The sequence below is a fragment of the Acinonyx jubatus genome, chromosome B2 (genome assembly GCF_027475565.1).
Source record: "Acinonyx jubatus isolate Ajub_Pintada_27869175 chromosome B2, VMU_Ajub_asm_v1.0, whole genome shotgun sequence".
Classification (NCBI taxonomy): Eukaryota; Metazoa; Chordata; class Mammalia; order Carnivora; family Felidae; genus Acinonyx; species Acinonyx jubatus.
The window spans coordinates 146,855,298-146,877,180 of NC_069385.1; the positions used below are offsets into that span (position 1 = coordinate 146,855,298).

Sequence of the window (21,883 nt, forward strand, 5' to 3'; positions counted from 1 at the left end):
AAGGGCTTTCAGTAAAGGTGTAACAAATACAGTTTGAAAAATTAATCTGAGCCCTTTCCCATCAGGCTAAATGAAGACTTGGAGAAGTTTCTTTCTTTTCCTTCTCCGCCTCTTCAATTCTCTTTAATATTCCCAGTAACTAACTCAGTCTTTTTATTTGTATCAAGTCCACCGTTCTTCACTCCTCCATGTATGCAGCAAATTGGTCTCCAGTGCCTAGTAGGTGCTAAGACACTTTCCTGCAATGAGAAAGTCCCAGCATCTCCAGAGGAAACAGAAGAAAATGCGGACTGTGCAAATAAGCTGGGAAGTGAGCTAAGTGGAGCCTGCTGGGTGGGTAAGACCCTGTAGCGGGGAGAGAAGGCTGCTCCAGGCAGGTTGGTCTGAGCACCTAGCACACCCTTAGAGACTTTGGAAGCTACTTTAGAGTGGCTGGAGGCTGGGATGCCTGGAGATGAAGGTGGAAAGGCCAGCCGAAGGTGGGGCAGAAAACCTTAGATACTGTGAAGCCCTGCACACCTTGTCAAGAAATATAATGTTTATCTACTGGGAGAATCCAGACTGCAGAAATTGAAAATGTTGCAAGATGTAGGATTCTGAATCATTTTCCCGGTGGCCTGGGTGAGAACAGATTGAAAGGGAGTGAGATCCGGGTCAAAACGTTGGAAATACCAGCCAGGGGTGAGGTCGGGACTAAGGAGGCAGCAGTCAGAAGAGGAGGGCGGACGGGGAAAAGGAAGCAGAAAGGTCAGGCCTTGCTGCACACGGAGGGACTGACAGAAGGTGGCGGAGCACAGGCTGACGTCCAGCTTTCAGCTGGAGCAACGTCAGTGCTCAAGAAAGGGGGCTCAGAAAGGGGACTTGGGAGGAGGAGAGGCTCGCCACGCTCATTCTGATCGGGTTCCAGACTCGCTGCCCCCAAATACGGCACCTTGGCCCTTGGCATATATTAATATCTTGAGCTTGAAAGAGTTTGAGAAACAAAAGCTGGAAGGTCGCTTGGACCCCCCTCCCCCCACCCCCCACCCCGCTCCGCCCTTTGACCCTGAGGCGGGAGAAGAGCCTCCCCAGGGAAAGGTGCCCTCCCTGCACCCAGGGGAAGGGAGGCCTTCTTGTCACCGGAGACAGGGGAATTGGGGGCCAAAAGGCCATTTGAAAAAACCTTATTATTTCTTCAATTGACTACCCCAAGCCCAAAGCCCTGTGTCTTGTCAATTCCTCACAAATTCATCTTTTTTCTAAAAGATATGGAGGTTCCCCTGCGAGAGTCACTTTGAGACGTCCTGCTCTCGTGAAGGCTCTCGTGTAGCATGGAAAAATTCAGTAAGATTTGGACCCTTTTTTTCCCCGTTGGTCTGTCTCATGTTGGTTTAATTCTTAGCCAGAGATCCGAAGAGGATTGAGAATTCTCTATTTCCCTACATTTCACTCAGCAAATATTTATTGCCCCCATACTAGGAGTCAGGCCCCGTTCTAAGCCCAGCAATGTGACAGTGACCTGGTTCAGAACAAGTCTCAAAATGCCCCTTGGACAAGTGGACTATTTGGCACAAGAACTAAAGCCAATCAACAACTTCACAGGCCAAGAAAAACTTTTGCCCCTCCCTTAACTGCATTAAAGGATTTCGATAAGGGGTTGATAACAGAGGGAGAGCTATTACCAGACAGAACATTTAATGTGGAAAGATGTTTCGAGGCCGGGCAAACATCTGATTAACCAAACAGCCGCTCTTATCTTCCTGTGATTGGCCCTCCTCCCCTTTTCAGCCCCAGGTCCCCATCCCATCCCTCAGCCAGGGAGGGGGACTCAGCCTCGACTGCCTGACTGCCTTGGAGTCTCTTATTTTTTACAGGGCTTCTGTACTTATGAAATCAAATTTGGTTTTTTCCCCCGTTAATCTGTTTTATGTCATTTCAATTAGTGGACCAGCCAATGAACCATGAAAGGAATAAAGGGAAAATTTCCAGTTCCTACAATGTACAAAATGACGAGATCTTTCTTTTAAAGATGTCAATTTTTCTGCCCCAGTTAATAAGTGCAATGCAGTGATGTGAAAACTTCCAAAAGGGGTTCATTTTTCCTTTAAACCTGAAACAAGATCCAGTATTTTGCAGGGGAGCAGAATATACCACCTCAAACTATGTCGCTTTGGTATTTTATCAGTGATGGTAAACTCACATGCACAACAGTTATCGCTGGCACAGGTGAATGTGATAAGAATTTTGTGGAAAGTGTAGTAATATTAATCAAATACCACAAAATCTACATCCTTTCTGACAAAGCATTTCAACTCTAGGTTATCCTCAGATTTATGTATAAATCTCCTTTAAAATTGAAAAAAAAAAAGCACATTAAGTACTAGAACATTTGTTTAAAATGTATCATAGAAACTGCTTATGATGGAATATTACACAGATATAAAAATAATCACTTTTTTCACCTTCAGTCATGTAACTTTTCCAAAGTTCCAAGTGAAAATAGATTTCCTTTGGCAAAGGAAACTGATTAAAATATAGAACAGAATAGACTTTTTGATAATAGTTCTGCCAGGGAGGGAGAATATCCTGTCCGTTTCTAGGTCCTTCTAGCTAGGCTAAGAATCAAATTGACATGAAACAGATTAACAGGAGAAAATCAAATATAATAGTGTATGTACAGGGAATCCACACAGACATGACATTTCAAAGACAGTCCAGCAAAATGGGGCATATGTCAGGCTGAACTAAGGAGGGGGCAGGGGTCTGGGACTTCAAAGGGAAGGAATGCACTTCTGAAGAGTTTGGTTAACCAATGTCTGCCGGGCCACTCAGTGGGGCATAGAGAGGACTCTGATCAAACAGGCCTTGCCTGGTCCCTGCCCATCTTCTATACGTAGTTCATAATATAGTTACCAACTGTGAAAGCTCGCTTCCTGGAGCAGGTCCTCTATGCAATTTCTTTTTATTTAGTTGTGGAGGAGGTAAAAAGCTTTCCTGAATTTGCTGGATTTTAATAACCTTCACGCCAAACTGGCCCATCTTAGTGGCCTGCCCTTGCCCCCACAGTTCCAAGTATGAGTCACTGTTAAAAGTGACACATCGATCAGTGGGGAAAAGAATTCATTTAAACATCTGGTTTATTAAGGACTTACTAGAGAATTGGTTAAAGTGTACTATAGAGAATTCTTAAGGAAGAATACCACGTGGATATTAAAAACGTCTTTTTCTCTTTAGAGGGAGGAAATTGACTAAAAATATAATCAGCATAAAGAAGTTCCACAATCCCTATGCACGGCACTGTGTAAATTTTCTTTGAAAAAAATACGTGCATATGTCTTCACCAAAATATCAAAGTAGCCAGTAGTTGTAAGTGCTCTCTGTATCCTGGGGTAAGAGCTTGCTAATTTATTGCTTGCCCCCCCCATTATTATTTTTTTTTTTTGCATTTTTCATAACATTCAAAAGCAATTTTTAAAGTTTTAACACGTGGTCACAAAAGGTACTAGGTATAGGACAAAACAGCACAAGGAAACCGAAGGCTTTTTTTTTTTTTTTTTTTGGTCAGACTTCCCTCCCCCACTGGGTGGCACTTCGCGGCTTCCTTAGGTTCTCAGTTCGGTCCGCCAGCGGATCTATAAAAGCCCGCAGCTCTGGGGACGCGCCATGGCTTTGTGGAGTCTCCCTTGTCGGCATGTCTGGTCGCGGCAAGGGCGGGAAGGGCCTGGGCAAGGGGGGCGCCAAGCGCCACCGCAAGGTGCTGCGCGACAACATCCAGGGCATCACCAAGCCCGCCATCCGGCGGCTGGCCCGGCGCGGCGGCGTCAAGCGCATCTCCGGCCTCATCTACGAGGAGACCCGCGGGGTGCTCAAGGTGTTCCTGGAGAACGTGATCCGGGACGCCGTCACCTACACGGAGCACGCCAAGCGCAAGACGGTCACGGCCATGGACGTGGTGTACGCGCTCAAGCGCCAGGGCCGCACCCTCTATGGCTTCGGGGGCTGAGCTCCAGGTTCCCGGCTTCCGGGGCTCTGCGCATCCCCGTCCTGCCCTGGCTACAAACAAAAGGCCCTTTTCAGGGCTCCCCCCACTCACAGAGGAGCCGTTACGCTAGTTTGACGCTCGCTGGTCCGCGTCCCGCACGGGTCGCTCCCTCTCCTGTTGCAAACCTTTCCGCCCGGCTTGGAGTCTTGTTAGCTGCGAATTCGCTCGAAGCAGGTCGTGTGAAGAGGCTTCTGAGGCCTGCGGTGGACACAACTTCCTTTTTGAGGCTTAACTGTGGGCCTGCTGGGGAGACCCCCTCCTGTGATCGGCCCCTTGCCAGAAGTCCTGCAGAGTCTGCTTGGCAGAGTTGAAAAAGTTTTCAGACTTAGTTAGGGAAGTTTTTATTCTAAGAAAGGTGGCAATCTATTTTTAAGTTTGTAATTGAGGGCTCCGCCCCCTGTAAATGTCACCTGTCAATCAGGTCAGTGTTGTCTAAGTCTGGAGGGGCCACTAATGTCCTATTGTTCGCCATCACTTCCCACGAAGAGTAGACAGCTTTTAAAAGTTAACGCTAAATATGTTTTTGTATGTTTTAAGGGCAAGGATCCTAATCGGCGCTCGTTCAGCGTTAATTTATGACGTACAAATGGTGGATGTAACACATGGAAAATGTACTTTCAACTCGTGGGAAAATGTCAGCTTTGGCACCAGCGAGTGGACCCACGTGAACTTTGGACATAAAAACGAATCTCTTAAGCATGTAAAACAAAATATTGTGAAAGTTAAGACGTAAATGTCCTATTGTATAACTTTGCTTACTGAAGTGATGCGAGGTGGTGAAACGTCTAAACAGAGTCGTTATAGAAGCGTTACTTGGTTGTGAGAGCAGGTTCAGTTCTAACTCTTTCCTGGGCCTCAGTTTTTTCACCTACACGGTTAGGAGGAGGAAGCGGAGGAGGAGGAGGAAGAGGAGACCTCACTCAAAGGATTATTTTGAGGATTGAGTTGCTAATGACAAGTGCTTGAATCCTGCCTGCCGTACAGTGCTGTGTGAAGCACTTATCATTTACGTTCCGCCACTAATTGTATCTCATTTTGTGACCGGGTGTGAGCAACTTTTCTTGAACAACCACATTCCAGTAGAGATCCAGCCACATTAATAGGAGATACTATAGTCTCTTAGGGAGCCGTGCATAATACTCCGGTGTATGTTTTTTTCCAAACAACTTTGCAAATGTCGGAGATATTCTATTTATTTATTTATTTATTTATTTATTTACGGAGTAGAATTTCGTGTTTCATTACTTACATGTAATACCCAGTGCTCATCCCAACAAGTGTCCTCCTTAATGCCCATCATCCATCTCACCCATCCCCCACCCAATGGAGGTATTCTCTTGATTATTCTTACAATGTATACTTGTGCATTTGTACTCATTCTGGGTTTATGCCTTGCTGGCCTCAAAATACACCACCAGACAAGCTGTCCTGTGGCCCAGAAAGACTCAGACCAAATTTAAATGCTGGGGATGCTTGTTTGTGTGTGTGTGTGTGTGTGTGTGTGTGTGTGTGTTTTGTTTGTTTGTTTTTAATACATTTGAGTACATAGCCTGAGACAGGGGGAAAGACGTGTGGTAAGTTAAGGCTTGGGTAAGGGCATGAGGAGATAGATGGACCACAGCAGCTGAATCATTGGTCATGTATTTAGTTAACTTTCTCTCTGCCACATACAGCCTTTCTTCTTGAAGACTACAGCCCAAGTTGGGACAAGTAGTTCCTCAAATGGAAGGCGCCCGGGGCCAATGACAGGGAGCTAGTCTATGGAAGACAGACGGTTATTCCTGGTCACAGCTGTTGCTTACTAGTTCACCTGCCTAATGGGCATGTGCTTGATTTGCATATCTTAGGCAAAGGACCTGTGGGGCCAGGATGGACATCACCAGAGGGTGACTGAATCAAGGTACTACGTGTTCCAAGTCTATTTAGTGTATCACAAATATTTAGTGCCTCACGTATCTCATGCATATTTAGTGTCTGGTGTTTCAAGTATAAAAGTGCCTCATGAATATTACATGTCTCTTGGTCCTTTACCCCTTCTTTATATCCTTAATACATACACACTCCACTTTCTAGGTATTTACCTATACTTAAGACAGAAGTTTCATCCATCACATTTGTTTCTCTAGCAGTATTGAATATCTGCAAATAGTAGAGAAATATACACTTTGAAATGTTTAGGGAACCAACATCAAGGCTTTTTATCAACTGTGATACTTCATCTTATGATGAAGTATTTTAAATTTTATCTTTTGTCTTACTTGGTCTGTTTTAATGATGGTTTGAAAAGGGGATAAAGGAAAGGCCTACTTGTTTTAAGAAGAAGGATCAATTAGTTCCAAGCCTATACCAACCACATTATAATAACCGCATTCCTTGGATTCCTTGGATTCCTAGCATTTTGCATGAAATCCAACCATTATTCTGTGAAGTTTTGTAGATGGAGCCAATCAATATATAACCTGTTTTCAACAGAGTCGATAGTTTTGAGATTCCTGACAATTTACCAGGAGTTCTTTTAATAGAATATTTTTTTAAAATTTGAGGAACCCATTTGAAAAAGACAACCATTACAAGTATAAGAGGACTTTAGTAAGGGAATTTTAGCCACAACCAAATCAGTTCATTCAGTCCTAACTAATTAACTCTTGCTTTGCTGGTCTTGGGTTAAGTACCCTGCTTCTAATACGGCTTGGAAAATCTTAAATCAGTCCCAGGGTAGAGTCTGACAGGTATCTGGTACAATTATTTATTAAAGTTCTTTTGATGCTTCTTCTGTATGACTCAGTTTCAGATATGTATTTTGTAGCATGGGCCTGTAAAGGACCGCATAAGGAAAAATAGTAACCATCCGTTGATGACTAGAGAATGTCTGGTTAATTTACTATATTAATCAGTGTTACCATTATGGAATAGGAGAGGATCTATTTAGGTATGATACTGCGAATACGGAGATTGATAAACCTCCAGGAGCCTTCTGATATTTCCCGGAAAGTATTTGTTATTTTTTTTGCCATGGCGTTGATATCTAGGAACAAAGTCTGTTGGTAGTTTTGTGTGGTTATTGTGTATAAATATAAATATGTTCTATCCAACTTAAGTAAAATTGTTAAACATTTATATTAAAAATATTTCATCTGGTTAACTTAGGAATGTATAGTTTTTTTTTTGATTTGCCCTCTTTTTTCCTATTACACGATATATAAGAAAAGAGTTCTCACAATTGTATATTGCTAGTTACAAAGTACATCTTTTCTCATAAAATGAGAAAATATGTGTGGCTTCCTGGCCACGTGGGAAACTACAAGAGGAGTTTAGATACAAGTAATACCTTCAGAGTTTCATTATTCAAAATTTGGGGCCTGGATTTATGAAAGGTAATATCAAGAAATTTTGAATGTTTCTTTAAATCAGGCTATGAACATAAGCCATGGATTTCTGAAGACAAGTACTAGAATATTAACTATAAAAATAACAAATAATGTACAGAATACTTAAGGATTTTTTTTTAGTTGTTTATTTTTAAGAACTGAGAGACTGTTACCAGAATTATTCAAGAAATCAGTGGAAAGCCGCAAACAGGTAATAGACCTTCAGAAGGTGTTGGGGAAATACAATCAAAACCAAATTCTCCCGACAGACAATCTCCTACAGGAATAGCAAAGACAAAAGGAAATCCCATTCAAAACACTGTGGGTTTTGCAATTTAGAGTCATATGTTAGCTGAAGTTAGCGCAAGTATTCCCAGGAAAATGAGAGATCACAATCATTAAGAAAGACCGCACTGTATTTCCGAGATGCATCCAGGGTCCTGAGTTGGGAGAAGGTCAGGTGCATATTTAGTATTTGACCTTTCAAAGGTTAACTCTTGGTGAAGCACAGGCAAATGTTTAAAGTTTTTAATTTCAGCTTTAGGGGGAAAAATATCTATCTATCTATCTATCTATCATTTATCTATATCTATATCTAATATCTCGATCACTGTTTACTTTTTTTATACACCTGTGGGAATTACTACTTCGGCCTGTGTATATGCACTGGCCAAGCTTTCTACCAACATCCAGATTTTCACCTTTGACTTTGGGTTTCTTTCTCTACTTGCTAAGATCTGGTCTGGAGGAATATTAAGCCTACTTTGAATTTAGGTCTGGGTTCATGTCCTAACCCCTTGTTTGATTCCTTTTCCACTCTTCCACTCCCAAGATCCCTGCAGTAGCTCCTCTGGGTTTAGGGTCTGCCTTGTCTTGTCACCCTAACATTTCTGTAATGCAACCTTGTTTCCCTTGTTACTTAGTTGAGATGCCTTCCAATTGCGTCCCACCCTCAGCACCGCTCTGTGGGGGATTAGCCTGCAAGTCTTCTACCACCTACGGGTCTCCACACTGGGTGGAAACCAGGATCCTAGCCAGGGGGCCAACCACGTGCTGCACGCATCAGAAAGGGGGCAAGGAAGGACGGCTCGTCACTACTACTGCTCTCCAGTCCCCTTAGCACGCACTGGTTTCTTGAGCAGAGGACATAGGTCAGCACAATAAAGGCCACTAAACAGGAACTAAACTTGAAAGCGTCGAGAATACTAAACGCACCAAGTCACGAATTCAGCGCGGAGACGCGGAGTCCGTCTCGTCTGTCTCAACCTCACATGTACACCTTCCGGACAGAAAAAATCGTCCCATTTCTTCAACTGCGGCCATACCGAAGCTCCTAGTGCAGCATTAAAACCCCAAACGCCAGACTTTTTAAGTTAAACAGAGAACACCAAGCATGTTTGCTAAATACACTGATGCCCAAGGAAAATGCACGAAAACGTGGGCAGTTGGCAGTAAGACTGTCCTAGTCTGGACACGTAAGGAATAGGAGTGCAAAGGCCAGAATAGGAGTTAACAAAGCCAGAGAACACAAAGCTAAACCAGCGTCACGGCTCCTTCGCTGAGAGGATGGGGGCCCTGAAAAGGGCCTTTTCTGTGCTTGGGGAGGTCGTAGTGGGTCCCGGGCGCTCAGCCCCCGAAGCCGTAGAGGGTGCGGCCCTGGCGCTTGAGCGCGTACACCACGTCCATGGCCGTGACCGTCTTGCGCTTGGCGTGCTCCGTGTAGGTGACGGCGTCCCGGATCACGTTCTCCAGGAACACCTTGAGCACCCCGCGGGTCTCCTCGTAGATGAGGCCGGAGATGCGCTTGACGCCGCCGCGCCGGGCCAGCCGCCGGATGGCGGGCTTGGTGATGCCCTGGATGTTGTCGCGCAGCACCTTGCGGTGGCGCTTGGCGCCCCCCTTGCCCAGACCCTTCCCGCCTTTGCCGCGACCAGACATAGCTGCCTAAATGCGCTGTGTAAGTCTCAACGATGGCTCCACTGGCCCGCCCGGCGTTTTTATAAGCAGTCGTCGGACCTGATTGAGAACCGAACGCGCGGGCGGGAACCGAGGCGCCGCGACCGCACGCCGGGCTCCGCCCCTCTCTGGGCTGAGAGCCAATGGCGGTGTGGGGGAGGGAACGGAGTGAGGCGTTTCACTTTTAAGCTCTAGATTTTTCTGAAACCGTTGATATTTGTATCTGAAATTATATCTTCCCGTGAGAATGTTCACAGGGGCTCATTTTTTTTTATAAGCAAGTGCTGTCCTTTCTCCTTCAGAAGGGGATGATTGGGAAGGGTACCCTAGGACGCCACCCCAAAATAGGAGTGGGGAGCTCAGACACACCTTCCCCAAACATGCCCCGTGCGTGTGAACGGTACGGTATACGCCGCCCGCACATAGGCCTGTCTGACATAAGGGCTATTTTTGAGCAGTTTAGAGAAATACCAGACGCAGGAGAATCTCTAAAACCAGAGGAGAACTCACCCTTTCTTAAGGGGAATTTCACATTTATGAAGGAGATCTCAGTCGGTGTCTCCCTCTCTGCGCCAGAAAGAGAAGGACGACTAGATCAGCACAGAATCTTGTCCATGGAGAAAGCCCGGCCTTGATTCTGCAGAACAACCTTGCTTTGCTTGCCATCCTTTCCCTGGGAGCCCATAACCAGCGCCCTGTGCACGCCCCTCCCGCGTGACATCTTTTGTCTTTAGTGGAAGACGGTATGTAAAGGGGGTGGCTTGGGCCTTTTCAGGTGTTCTCCTCAGTTTTTCACACTATCTTCCAGGAATACATGACGTGCATGTCATTACACTTCTGCTTGTTTTCTCTGGTTACTCAGCCTTTGCTATGGCAGGGGGCGTGGGGGGCCGGGGGGGGGGGGGACGTACAGAACCTAGCAGGGTAGAGGGTTAGTTATTTTTCCTCCCCTACAGTGTTCTTTTGTATTACATCAATGTTTTACGTTGCAGTTGCATTAGAGGGCCTAATTTGCCATGACAGGTCTCATGGTTTCTTTTCAAAAATTTCTGATCCAGTCTCACAAGGTTCCTTTCATGGGCAACTTTAGAATCATTGTAGCAGTTTCGGGGGGAAAAATCCCTTTAAGATTTTGATCACAATTGCATTAACTGTAAATTCACTGGAGTACAATTAAAGCCCTACAAAAATGACGTACTTATATCCATAAACTTACCGATGGCAGTTTCTTTTAAGCCTTTTAATTTTCAACGACTAAAATGAAAATTTGGTTTTCATATAAGACTTAAAATAGAATATTCTTCGCGTACGTTGGATTTTATTTCTTAAAAACAAATACAAGATCATACTCTGAAATTTTGACACCAATATAATTTTGTAAACTACTGTAACTAACGTCACCCATTGTCCAAGTGTGTGTTTTAGGAACCGGTTAATAGCTGAAAAAAAAAACAAAAAATAAAACTGCGGTTTGAAATTGTATCTTCTCTACTGATTGGGTTTTGGTCACTTGCTTATGGTTTCTAAATCTTTGTTCATGTACAGAATGGGATTGGGATAGTAACAGTAATCACCTCAAAAACAGTGTAAGAATTAATGAAGATAATTTATGTAAAATACTGCATATACATGGCATGCTTCTATTTAATATAACAAGTAATTTTTATTTTTAGTACTAAATTTAAAATATTTTATATTTACTTTATACTTTAAAATAGTTTCACCTTAATACACATGAATTTAAAACATTGTATATGATGTACACAATGTTAAATAACTAACATTTATTTTTACTACATATTATGTTATTAACAGAGCCTATGTTTATTTTAATATGTATTATATTATGTGGGGGAAGGGCGAAATAGTTCCTTTCTTCCTTTGCTAATCTAATGATTAAATTGATATGAGACAGATTAACAGGAATGAAACAAACCATATGTATGGGAGTCTCATAAAAATACAGCCCCCACAGGCGCCTGGGTAGCTCAGTCTGTTAAGTGTCCGACTTCGGCTCTGGTCGTCATCTCACGGTTTGTGGGTTCGAGCCCCGCGTCGGGCTCTGTGCTGACAGCTCAGAGCATGGAGCCTGCTTCCATTCAGTGTCTCCCTCTCTCTCTGCCCCTCTACTGCTCACACTCTCTCTCTCTCAAAAATAAATAAACACACACACACACACACACACACACACACACACATAGAGCACCCAGGAAATGAGGCTTATACAACATATTGAACTAAGGAAAAGAGAAAGGGTCTGTCTGGAGGTTTAAAAGGAAGGAAGACCATTCACAGGAAGGAGAGAGAAGGTGTTTGGAAAATAAAGGTTGCCCTGTCATGCAGATACATTTCCCAGGATAAAAATATCTCTCAAAAAATAAAATAAAATAATAAAAGGTATCTCTGGTAGTACCTTTTCCTGGTACAGGCCCCCTTTCCAATGTAAATTTAGGCAGGTAAGGGGGAACATAAGAGGTTTTCCTGAATCTGCTAGGTTTTGATTGCTGTTAGCTCAAAATAATCCTTAGGCCAAAGAGATATATTTTGGGCTGGAGAAATCTGCTGTCCCTCAATAGATTTTTTTATGGACATTTATTTTGGTCAAAATGTATTTTTAATAGTTATTACCCTAAACAAAATGAACATGTTACTTTTTTCCTCTGTTTTCATTTCTATATATGTATGTACATCTTCATCAAGTATTGTTTTGAAATAACTTCTTTTTAAAAATTTTTTTAATGTTTATTTTTAAGAGAGAGAGAGAGAGAGAGAGAGAGAGAGAGAGAGCATGAGTGGGGGAGGGCCAGAGAGAGAGGGAGACACAGAATCCGAAGCAGGCTCCAGGCTCTGAGCCGTCAACACAGAGCCCGATGCGGGGCTCGAACCCACGAGCTGTGAGCTCATGACCTGAGCCGAAGTCGGATGCTTAACCGAGTCACCCAGGTGCCCCTGTTTTGAACTAACTTCTAATCAGTGTTTTAACAGCTAAAAATGTAAGTGAAGGATGATCGCAGCAGAGGGTCCATTGCTACTCCCTCTTCACCAAAGCCCTGTCTCTTGAGATACTACCACTGCACCAGGAAAACCAATATTTTCATGTAGACAACTTCAATAGTAAGCATATAGAAAAATCTGGAAGCCGAGAGATTTATAAAAACCACACAAAAGCAACCCTAGGGGAAAGTCACTGAAGCCTCAGAAGTTTGTACTGGTTGGGGGATCCCTAATTCTCTGCCCTTGGTGTTTGCACCCCGGCCTGCATCCCTGCCTTCCTCCAAGCTGCTGGGGCCCCTGATCACTTGAGCTGTTTTATTATTCAACCAGGTAACTCATATTCATCGACAGAAGTAGCATTTATTTAAATGTGAGATTGTTGGTAGATTGGGGGAGGAGGCAGGAGGCCGATCAAATTAAGGTCATCAAGCACAGCCTCTTTCCAGATAAATACCATGAACTGAAAAAGGCAATTTACGTCTTTCCGACTGGTCTTTGCTCCTTGGACCCGTCTTATCTTTACGCTGCCTCCCCTTAGATTGACTCCAGTTCCTCCATGGGATCTCTTTTTTAATTACCCTTCCATCTCTCTCTCTTTTTTTTTGTTTTTTTTTGTTTTTTGCTTTTATTTTATACCACGTACCTCTGTTATAAGGATTTTTATTATTATAAAATTGACACAATTTATTGACTATATTTTGTGGGGTTGTCATTGTGTCATTTGTGTTTAGGAAGACACAAATATGAATAAAATCCAGTCTCCACTCTAAGGGACTTTGTAAACTGATGGGTGAGATACACGGGAAATCTAACATGGGAAGAGGTGCTTTCAGAATCTGCAGAGATGGAAATTAATGGAGAGACCAACGCCAGAAAGAAAGCTTAAACACTGCTTTCCTCTGTGTCAATTATACTTCAATTGTTTAATAAAATGTTCTGCCACTAAAATTGAACTTTACCTCCTATGAAAATGATTTTACAGTATAAACTATGAAGTTGTCATCAGTCCTTCTGGATCTGAATGCAATTACAAATATCTGAATTATTTCATCAAGAGTTTTTCAAGGTTTTGTTCTATTTTTTAAAAAGAAGTTTTTATTTATTTATTTTTTTGATTATATAAGTAATAATAGTGATGAAGTTTTTTTGGGGGGGGGTTGTGACATCCAGAGACGATGGCCAAGAAAATGTTGAAGACGTCTTGGGTGCAAAAAGGTGATTTTATTAAAGCACGGGGACAGGACCCTGGGCAGGAAGAGCTGTCCTGACAGGTAGAGTAAGTCTCTAAGGTATTTTGGAAGCCAAGTTTCCAGGACCTTGAGGGGGTAGCTGTTGCTAAGGGAACACCATTTATTATCATTTAGTAAAACCTCAGTCATGAGACCCTTTAGATGTATGGGGGTCTCTTATGGGGGGCCATAAGCTTGGAGTAGGATTACCAGCATATATCTTGGGGCAGTTGAGATAAAGGAAGTAGACTGACAAGATCCTTAAAGTTGGGATAATGTAAAGCCAAGGTTCCCTTTTGCTCCCAGCAAAGTGCCATCATGGAGGCAGCTGACCTCCTAGAGGGAGGTCACTCTGCCGGTTTCAAGGACTTGCCAATGGCTGTAGGCAGTAAAGGAATTTAATTTTCCATTTGCCTTAGTTTCCCACAGCACCATGGCCAGCACTTAAACCCCTTTCCTTCGTTCTTGGGCGGTCAGGGGTGTCCGAGGAATATCACACATGTCCCACCTGGGGCGGGGGTGTGTGCCAGCTTGTGCTTTGCCCCTCAGTCGGCCTCATGCTCCCTCATCAATAGTACGCACTTTATCCAATGACCTTGGAGCTATAGGCAACTAACAAAAAACTCAGTTAACATGGAATTATAAGCGATAGTGTATCACGCTTGAATATATTTTACTTAAAACAAAAATGTGTATTTATTTGCCAATTGTTTGATTATGGGTTCATTGGTTTGATAAATCAAAACCATGCGAATAACATAATTTTAATAACAATTTAACAATGTAGTCGTTCTTGTGAGAAATACAAACAATGCAAGAAAGCAATTATTAGCGATTTGATCTGTTAAGGGCGGACAAAACTTGTCCTTTCTTTCCTTCTAGGTGCTCTGGCTGGTCTAACAATGAAGTTGACAGAGGACAGATGAACAAGAGGAAAACATTTAATTTTGTACATGCAGGAGTCCCACCAAGACTGGTGAGGCTCTCCCACAGTCAGGCAGTTGAGGCTTGAATGCTACTGAGCTAAGAAGGGGGCAGAGGTCTGGGCTTCAAAGGGAAGACTGTTCACAGGAACATGGGGAGAGGATGTTCAGTAAACAAAAGTTTGCCAGGCCTTGTGGAGACAAGGAGACAGGGAGAAATTTGATCAGGTCCTGTGAGCTCCCCACAGATCATTGCACCTAGCTCACACTTCGTACTTACCTCTGGTGATAGCTCTCTTCCTGGCCCAGGCCCAGTCACATCCTTGTAGGCAGTAGAGGGGGTGGTAAAAAGTCTACCTGAGTATTTTGGGCCTAATTGTCTTCAGCTCATAAAACTCCACTCGTCAAAGTGTCTCATGCTGGGATTTGTTCTGAACCTTGTCACAAAAGCCACATCAATCATCAAAACAGCGTATTTTATGATTAAACATGGAAAGAACTCCTAGGCCTTCCTTGGAGCTGTGTTAACTTATTCTATTTGACGTTCCAATGCTAAGAGAAATAGCTGTTCAAAATTTACGGATTTGATTAATGCAGGTGACTTTTTAAGAGGAAACAAAACTGAATAATCAGATTCACTGAAATCAGGATGTGGGTCCTTTGACATCGAATAATCGTAACTTTGAAAGAAACGTTTTTAAAGGTGACATTTCCCTCCTATCTGGGATTGCTGTGTTCACGGATTCTAGGGGGTTTTTGCCTGTGACTGAAGTTCAGATTTCACGATAGGACATACAAACCTTTGAAGAGACCCAGGAAATAAACTAATTCACATAGACTAGACGTGGCATCGAAACTTAATTTTATTAGAAGATCTTCGTGAGGAAAAACTAAACATTGGCGGAGGTGTACTTCCGTGGAGAGGAATGGAAGATGCCCTCCAGCTTCTGACTTGGTGATAAGGGTGTGCTGGTGGCCGAGAACAGTCAGAATAGGCACTGGGACTCATTGGGTGCCAGTATAGTTTAGGTGAAAATCTGACTTACAACGTCCACCTCTCACGTCTGTTGCAAAGGCACATGGTCTCCCCGATGTTTTCCCTGCCGTCTTTACTTCACCTGTGTACAATTATGAAATGCATTGTCTGCCTGAACTTATTTCAAACAAGGAGTCCACCGGCCTGCAGGACTAAGGCAGGACATATAGGAGGGGGGAGTCTTTTTCAGGAGGATTCCATTGAATTAGAAGAGGTAAGGCTAGGCCAAAGTCACAGGCTGCCAAGTTTGGGTTCCACATGGACATTCGATCCTGCGGGAAGAATCAAGGACACCCAAGTTTTCCTCTTATGGGTTCCTTAGGGCAAAGGTTTGTCTTTTTTGGCAAGGGGACTTCTTTTAATTCAAGGACTCTTGGGTCGATGGACAGGCCTATAAATTTTTTTAACAGGGTTTGCCACTATTCAACACCTGCTATCCCAATGACAGAACGTGAGGCACAGCTCTTTTCCTTGATTAAGTGGATGGCTCTAAAAAGAGCCTTTTGGTTTGGACAGGAGACTTGAGCTCCAGACTAGGCCAAATTTCTACTTGCCCTTGGTCTTGTGGTGGCTCTCGGTCTTCTTGGGCAGCAGCACGGCCTGGATGTTGGGCAGGACGCCGCCCTGCGCGATGGTCACGCGGCCCAGCAGCTTGTTGAGCTCCTCGTCGTTGCGGATGGCCAGCTGCAGGTGGCGCGGGATGATGCGCGTCTTCTTGTTGTCGCGGGCCGCGTTGCCCGCCAGCTCCAGGATCTCGGCCGTCAGGTACTCCAGCACGGCCGCCAGGTACACCGGCGCGCCGGCCCCCACCCGCTCGGCGTAGTTGCCCTTGCGGAGCAGGCGGTGCACGCGGCCCACCGGGAACTGCAGCCCGGCCCGCGACGAGCGCGTCTTGGCCTTGGCGCGAGCCTTGCCGCCCTGCTTCCCGCGTCCGGACATGACGGAGAAAATATCACAAACCTGAGTAGGCTCAGTACGGGCTGAGCCAGAGATACCCTATTTATAGTCTCTAATGGGCGCAAAAACAAAACTATCCCATTGGCTAAAATTACAGTTTCGCTGCAACCAATGGGATGCTGGTTTTCAAATACACTTGCTTTGATTGAACGAAATTAATACGTGACGTTTGCAGAACTCGCCAATTAGCTACAGGATTTCGTCCAGTGCCTCCTTTGTTTAAGAAGCTGTGGATAAAAAGGACACTTAGAGCCTCGTACTCGTTCTTTCTGTTTTCAAGTCCTTTAATAGTGATTCCCGATCATGCCTGAGCCAGCCAAGTCCGCCCCGGCCCCGAAGAAGGGCTCCAAGAAGGCGGTGACCAAGGCGCAGAAGAAGGACGGCAAGAAGCGCAAGCGCAGCCGCAAGGAGAGCTACTCGGTGTACGTGTACAAGGTGCTGAAGCAGGTGCACCCCGACACGGGCATCTCGTCCAAGGCCATGGGCATCATGAACTCGTTCGTCAACGACATCTTCGAGCGCATCGCGGGCGAGGCGTCGCGCCTGGCGCATTACAACAAGCGCTCGACCATCACGTCCCGGGAGATCCAGACGGCCGTGCGCCTGCTGCTGCCCGGGGAGCTGGCCAAGCACGCCGTGTCCGAGGGCACCAAGGCCGTCACCAAGTACACCAGCGCAAAGTGAGCCCGCCGGCTGCAGAGCAATCGGTAAGGCTCGGTCCACACCCCAAAGGCTCTTTTCAGAGCCACTCAGTCTTCTAAAGGGAACTGGCACTTATTTACACTGGGTCTTTGTTTTCTGTAAAGAAACCGTATCTGAGTCTCGTGTTTTCGTCTCGCTAGAAGTTACAGTGTACAGCAAGTTGAAATAACTCCAGAGACGTATTTCTATGGGTTTCGGTCAGGAAGGATCACATTCGTGATCAGACAAGCCTACTGAAAGAAAGCACCCTTTGTCTCAAACAAAACCTGGTCAGCTTTGAACACGTCAGCCTGGCAGGAGATTCCATGACCACAAAGCTCTGTCCTTAGCTCCCAGGCGCACCTTACAGCGAAGCCCCTGGGCACGTGCTGAGAAGCGCACACATCCTTTTATTCACTACTGTTTCTTTTGGGGATGGTGCCAGCTCTGCTCCCCCAGGTTTGGATTCGCCACTCGCAAGTTAGAAAGGCAGCAGAAGGAAATGGAAGATCCCCGTTCATCGGTCGCCACGTTGGTCTGGGCAGCCAACCAGGGCGCAGCGCGCGGAGTTTAAATTTTACCGCCGGCTGCCCGGTGGTAGTCTGTCCTCACTGGGGTGATTCTGGGCCGTGTGGCTTGGCGTGAGGAACCGCTGCTGGACTCACTCCCTCGTTTCTCTGAGTGAAATTCCTCTTTAGGGGAGGGATTGGGTTCTGTTCCCTGCCTTTCCTGTCGGAGAATCCATCCCATGTTTTCTTTCTCTCTGTGCGCCTTGCATTTCCTGTTTCTATGGGAAGACGTTTGGAAAGAAAATGAGAAAAGTCAGAGAAGGCTGTTCCTTCACCCCCGATTCAGGGAGTACAAATCCTTCTCTCCGCTTTAAGCCTTAGGAATGGCATATTTAAAAATATTTTGGTCTTGGCAGGGGGTGGTGGAAACACTTCTACATTTGAGTTGGGTTTGCTGAACTTTTTGATAATGCCCTTTGTCCAATGTCAGTACTCCAGTGACTCAGTTCCACCCACAGGTGTCTGCGTGAGAATATTCTGCACACATTGAACAGGAGACACAAGAGTGGAGCAGCGGGCTCCATTCTTAGTGGCAAAATAGTAGATGCAGCCACATACTCATGGCCAAAAAGACTAAACAGGTATATTGCGGTACATTCACTCGCTAGGAGTCCACATAGCAGGAAAAAGATTAAGATACACAGCAGTGCTTGGTTAAATTTCAGAAACCTAAATCTCAGGAGGTTCATTTATGATAGCACTCTATAGAACTCGAAAATAATTATCTAAGCCTCTATAGAAGCACGTGTAAGTGTAGGATTCAAAAAACTTTAAGAGCTCCATGTGCGAGTTTTTAAAAATCAGGAAGTGCACACCTCAGTGACTGAGGTAAATAACTTGTTATCAACATTCCAGATTTAGTGCTAGAAGTTCATCATGGGTGTTTGATACTTGTTTTACACTTAAGATGTATGTTACACATACTCCCTTTATGTAGCAAATGCTATACTGAAAAATATAATAGGGAAAGAATCTTGCATAAAAATCAAGGTCCCATCATCTCATGTGTCCTAGAGGAAACCTTATGAATGAGAATTAAATACAGTACAGGGTTTCTGTAGATAGAATTAGTTTCTTTGAGGGTGTAGGAGAAAAAGACTGACAGGCTATTAAAAAGGCCGATGATGGGGCGCCTGGGTGGCGCAGTCGGTTAAGCATCCGACTTCAGCCAGGTCTCGATCTCGTGGTCCCTGAGTTCGAGCCCGGCGTCCGGCTCTGGGCTGATGGCTCAGAGCCTGGAGCCTGTTTCCGATTCTGTCTCTCCCTCTCTCTCTGACCCTCCCCCGTTCATGCTCTGTCTCTCTCTGTCCCAAAAATAAATAAACGTTGAAAAAAAAAATTAAAAAAAAAAAAAGGCCGATGAATTCAGAAAACTCAAGATGTGGGCTACAATTCAGCCAGAACCCACCTCCAGCTCCTGTAAACTTTTCTGTCTACTCAGCTTCTCAAAATCTTTGGGACAGGTCTCTGGCCTATACATGTGTGTGTGTGTGCATGTGTGTGTGTGTGCATGTGTGTGTGTGTGTGTTCTGTATATGTTTTATGTATTCATGTGTATGTATGTGTGTATATCCCTTCCTCAATTCTGTTAGAAAAGAAATATTTTTAAGTCTATGTATCATTTCTCCTTCCATCGCCCTTCGAGACAGTTGATGACAGGGGCGCCTGGGTGGCTTGGTTGGTTAAGCGTCCGACTTTGGCTCAGGTCATGATCTTGTGGTTCATGGGTGTGAGCCCTAACGTTGGGCTTCAGATTCTGTGTCACCCTCTCTGGGCCTCCCCCACTCACGCTCTCTCTCTCTCAAAAATAAGTAAACATGAAAAAAAATGAAAAAAAGATAGTTGGTGACAGTGAATTTACCATATATTTGGTTATTTTCATCACTACTTTCAGACCACATATGCCTTTGGTCCTGTCCATTAATCCATTAGTGCAGATAATTGGCAGTAAACTCTGGTATTTCTGTTTTACAGCATGAGGGACTCGGCAGATAAAACCCAGGGGAGGAAATGAGAGGATTTAGAGGGATTAAGTTATCTACCACATAGATCCTCGGCCTGGGGAACGTGTGTGTGTAGAGATGGGTGTGGATGGCATAGGTACGGGTACAGGTATAGGAATAGGTAGATATGACTTGCACCTGTCAGCAGGAAAGATGTTTTGAAGAACCCGGGAAGGAGGATTCTGAAATCTGCGCAGAATGGACAGGAGCACACAGAAGGCATTTGTGGTCCCTCTGTACAGGGTTCACACATCGGGTCCATTGCACTTCAGCATTTAGAAACTTGAAATTCCTGAAAGGAGAGAAAAATAAAGAACCCAATGCTAGATTTTGTGGGTTATTTGCACTTTGGTGATCCAGGCCTCTAACCCTTCGTTGTTCAAAGTATCTTGATTAATTTATGGCACTGCTGATCAGTCTTGGGGAAATTGACTTGAGCTCATCCCAATCTGAATGTCACTTCACTGTCTTACACCAGACTAGCTGGTATCTTCAGTGATCCACGTGATGTGCCCCAAGTAATACTTTTTATCATCTTGTCTCTAAAGAACAACTTTTAGAGCACAAAGGGACAGATTGGAACATAAAAAACAGATGAGAGAATCTTATCCTAAAGGAGAGGCTTTTCCCCAAGTTACATTACCTGAAAATGGCCTTTGTCCAGCCTAGAGAAATTCATGTTTTCTTCATTGAAAACTTCCTTCCAGGTTGAACAAAATGTACTGACAAAAGCTTAACCCTTTTTTTTTTTTTTTTTCTCACTCCTTCCTAGATTTCATGCAGTTTACCAGCCCTCAGTTAGGACATTGTATCGGGCACATGACATTAATTTGACCACAACTTCCCTTAGGCACCTGTTAGGTTCCTGGATATGGAAGCATCTCCTCACCCACAACTGTCCAAACCCCTTTAAATGTGTATTGTTTCTGCAGATGGCTCGTTTATCTGCTTCCTAATACCTTTTCTTTTAAGGCTTATTTTTTTACATTTATTTATTTATTTAGAGAGAGAAAGAAAGAGCGTGCAAGCGGGGAAAGGGCAGAGAGAGAGAGAGCGAGAATCCCAAGCAGGCTCCGCACTGTCATCTCAGAGCCCAACTCGAGGCTGGATCCCACGAACAGCGAGATCATGACCTGAACGGAAACCAAGTCAGATGTTCAACCGACTGAGCCATCCAGGTGCCCCGGCTGCTTCCTAATTGCTTTCAACTTCTATTGAGCTTCTGTTTCAGAAGCTCGCCTTTTCTGATGTCACCTATTCTGCCTCTTGGGAGGTTTCACGAGAAAAGCAGACATGCGGTATTAAAACACAAAACAAGTTAACAAAACGCACAAGGAAATTATTTTCCAGACTTGAATAGGGTTAAGAACTTTCTCTCAACTCCTACAGCGTTGAACATACGTGTAAGTATTCCTGGCATCACGACTGACTAGGACTGCTTCAGCTTAAACGAGTTGACTGAGGGCCTAACAAGTACTAGGAAGGGGGTCGGGTAGACTACGGGACGAGGACCCCACCCCTGCAGGTGTGCAAGAATCCCAGTGACAGAAAGAAGAACCAAATAAGTGCCTCAGCCAAAGGTCTGTGCTTACATCATTTTGAGGGAGAAATTATGAAAAGCTGTAAGGGAACACTGGAATCCCAAGGATATTAATTTGGGGAGAACCTCATATGTATAGATATTTATTTGTTTTTGAGGAAAAGAATGTGAGCAGGGGAGGGGCAGAAAGAGGGGACAGAAGCAGGCTCTGTGCTGAGAGCAGAGAGCCCCAAACATACGGGGCTTGAACTCACGAACCGTGAGATCACGACCTGAGCCAAAGTCGGACACTTAATGGACTGAGCCACCCCTGGGGAGAACCTTTAAATTTCAAGGCACCAGGGCAGAGACTCCAGGCCAGGGCTGCTGAGGCCAGGGGGAGGAGAGGATGCGCACGCCGTGAGGTCTGGGCTCGTGTAGCTTAATAAACAGGTTACATTTCCTGGACTTCATTTATGAAAGGCAGTGGTTCTCATGTGTGTCATTCCCCGGGCTCCCCTTTTATATCTATTTTTAGTGGCCCCTTTTTCCAGCCTAAAGTTAAATTCTTAGGTAATAACACTTAAACGCATGCATAATTTCTAAAGGTCATGAAACAGTGTAACT

General features: G+C 44.6%; 4 protein-coding genes across 4 annotated transcripts in view; 2 read left to right on the plus strand and 2 right to left on the minus strand.

Annotated features, from left to right (window-relative positions):
• Window positions 1-3,645: 3,645 nt before the first annotated feature.
• LOC106976329 (histone H4) lies at window positions 3,646-4,047 on the plus strand. The gene has a single exon (XM_015073752.3). It carries the CDS (start codon window positions 3,671-3,673, stop codon window positions 3,980-3,982), a length of 312 nt encoding a protein of 103 aa, XP_014929238.1. The 5' UTR covers window positions 3,646-3,670; the 3' UTR covers window positions 3,983-4,047.
• Window positions 4,048-8,959: 4,912 nt separating this feature from the next.
• LOC113593854 (uncharacterized) overlaps window positions 8,960-21,883 on the minus strand; it is a 31,306-nt gene continuing 18,382 nt past the window's right edge. Inside the window, 2 exon segments of the mRNA XM_027040121.2 lie at window positions 8,960-9,333; window positions 10,517-10,526. Coding sequence (XP_026895922.2) covers window positions 9,016-9,333; window positions 10,517-10,526 — 328 coding nt within the window. The 3' untranslated portion in view covers window positions 8,960-9,015.
• On the minus strand, window positions 15,337-16,511 carry LOC106976324 (histone H2A type 1-J). Its single transcript, XM_015073748.3, has one exon. It carries the CDS (start codon window positions 16,464-16,466, stop codon window positions 16,074-16,076), a length of 393 nt encoding a protein of 130 aa, XP_014929234.2. The 5' UTR covers window positions 16,467-16,511; the 3' UTR covers window positions 15,337-16,073.
• Window positions 16,691-20,760, plus strand: LOC106976313 (histone H2B type 1-K). The gene is made up of 2 exons (XM_053223316.1): window positions 16,691-17,191; window positions 20,742-20,760. Exon 1 carries the CDS (start codon window positions 16,788-16,790, stop codon window positions 17,166-17,168), a length of 381 nt encoding a protein of 126 aa, XP_053079291.1. The 5' UTR covers window positions 16,691-16,787; the 3' UTR covers window positions 17,169-17,191; window positions 20,742-20,760.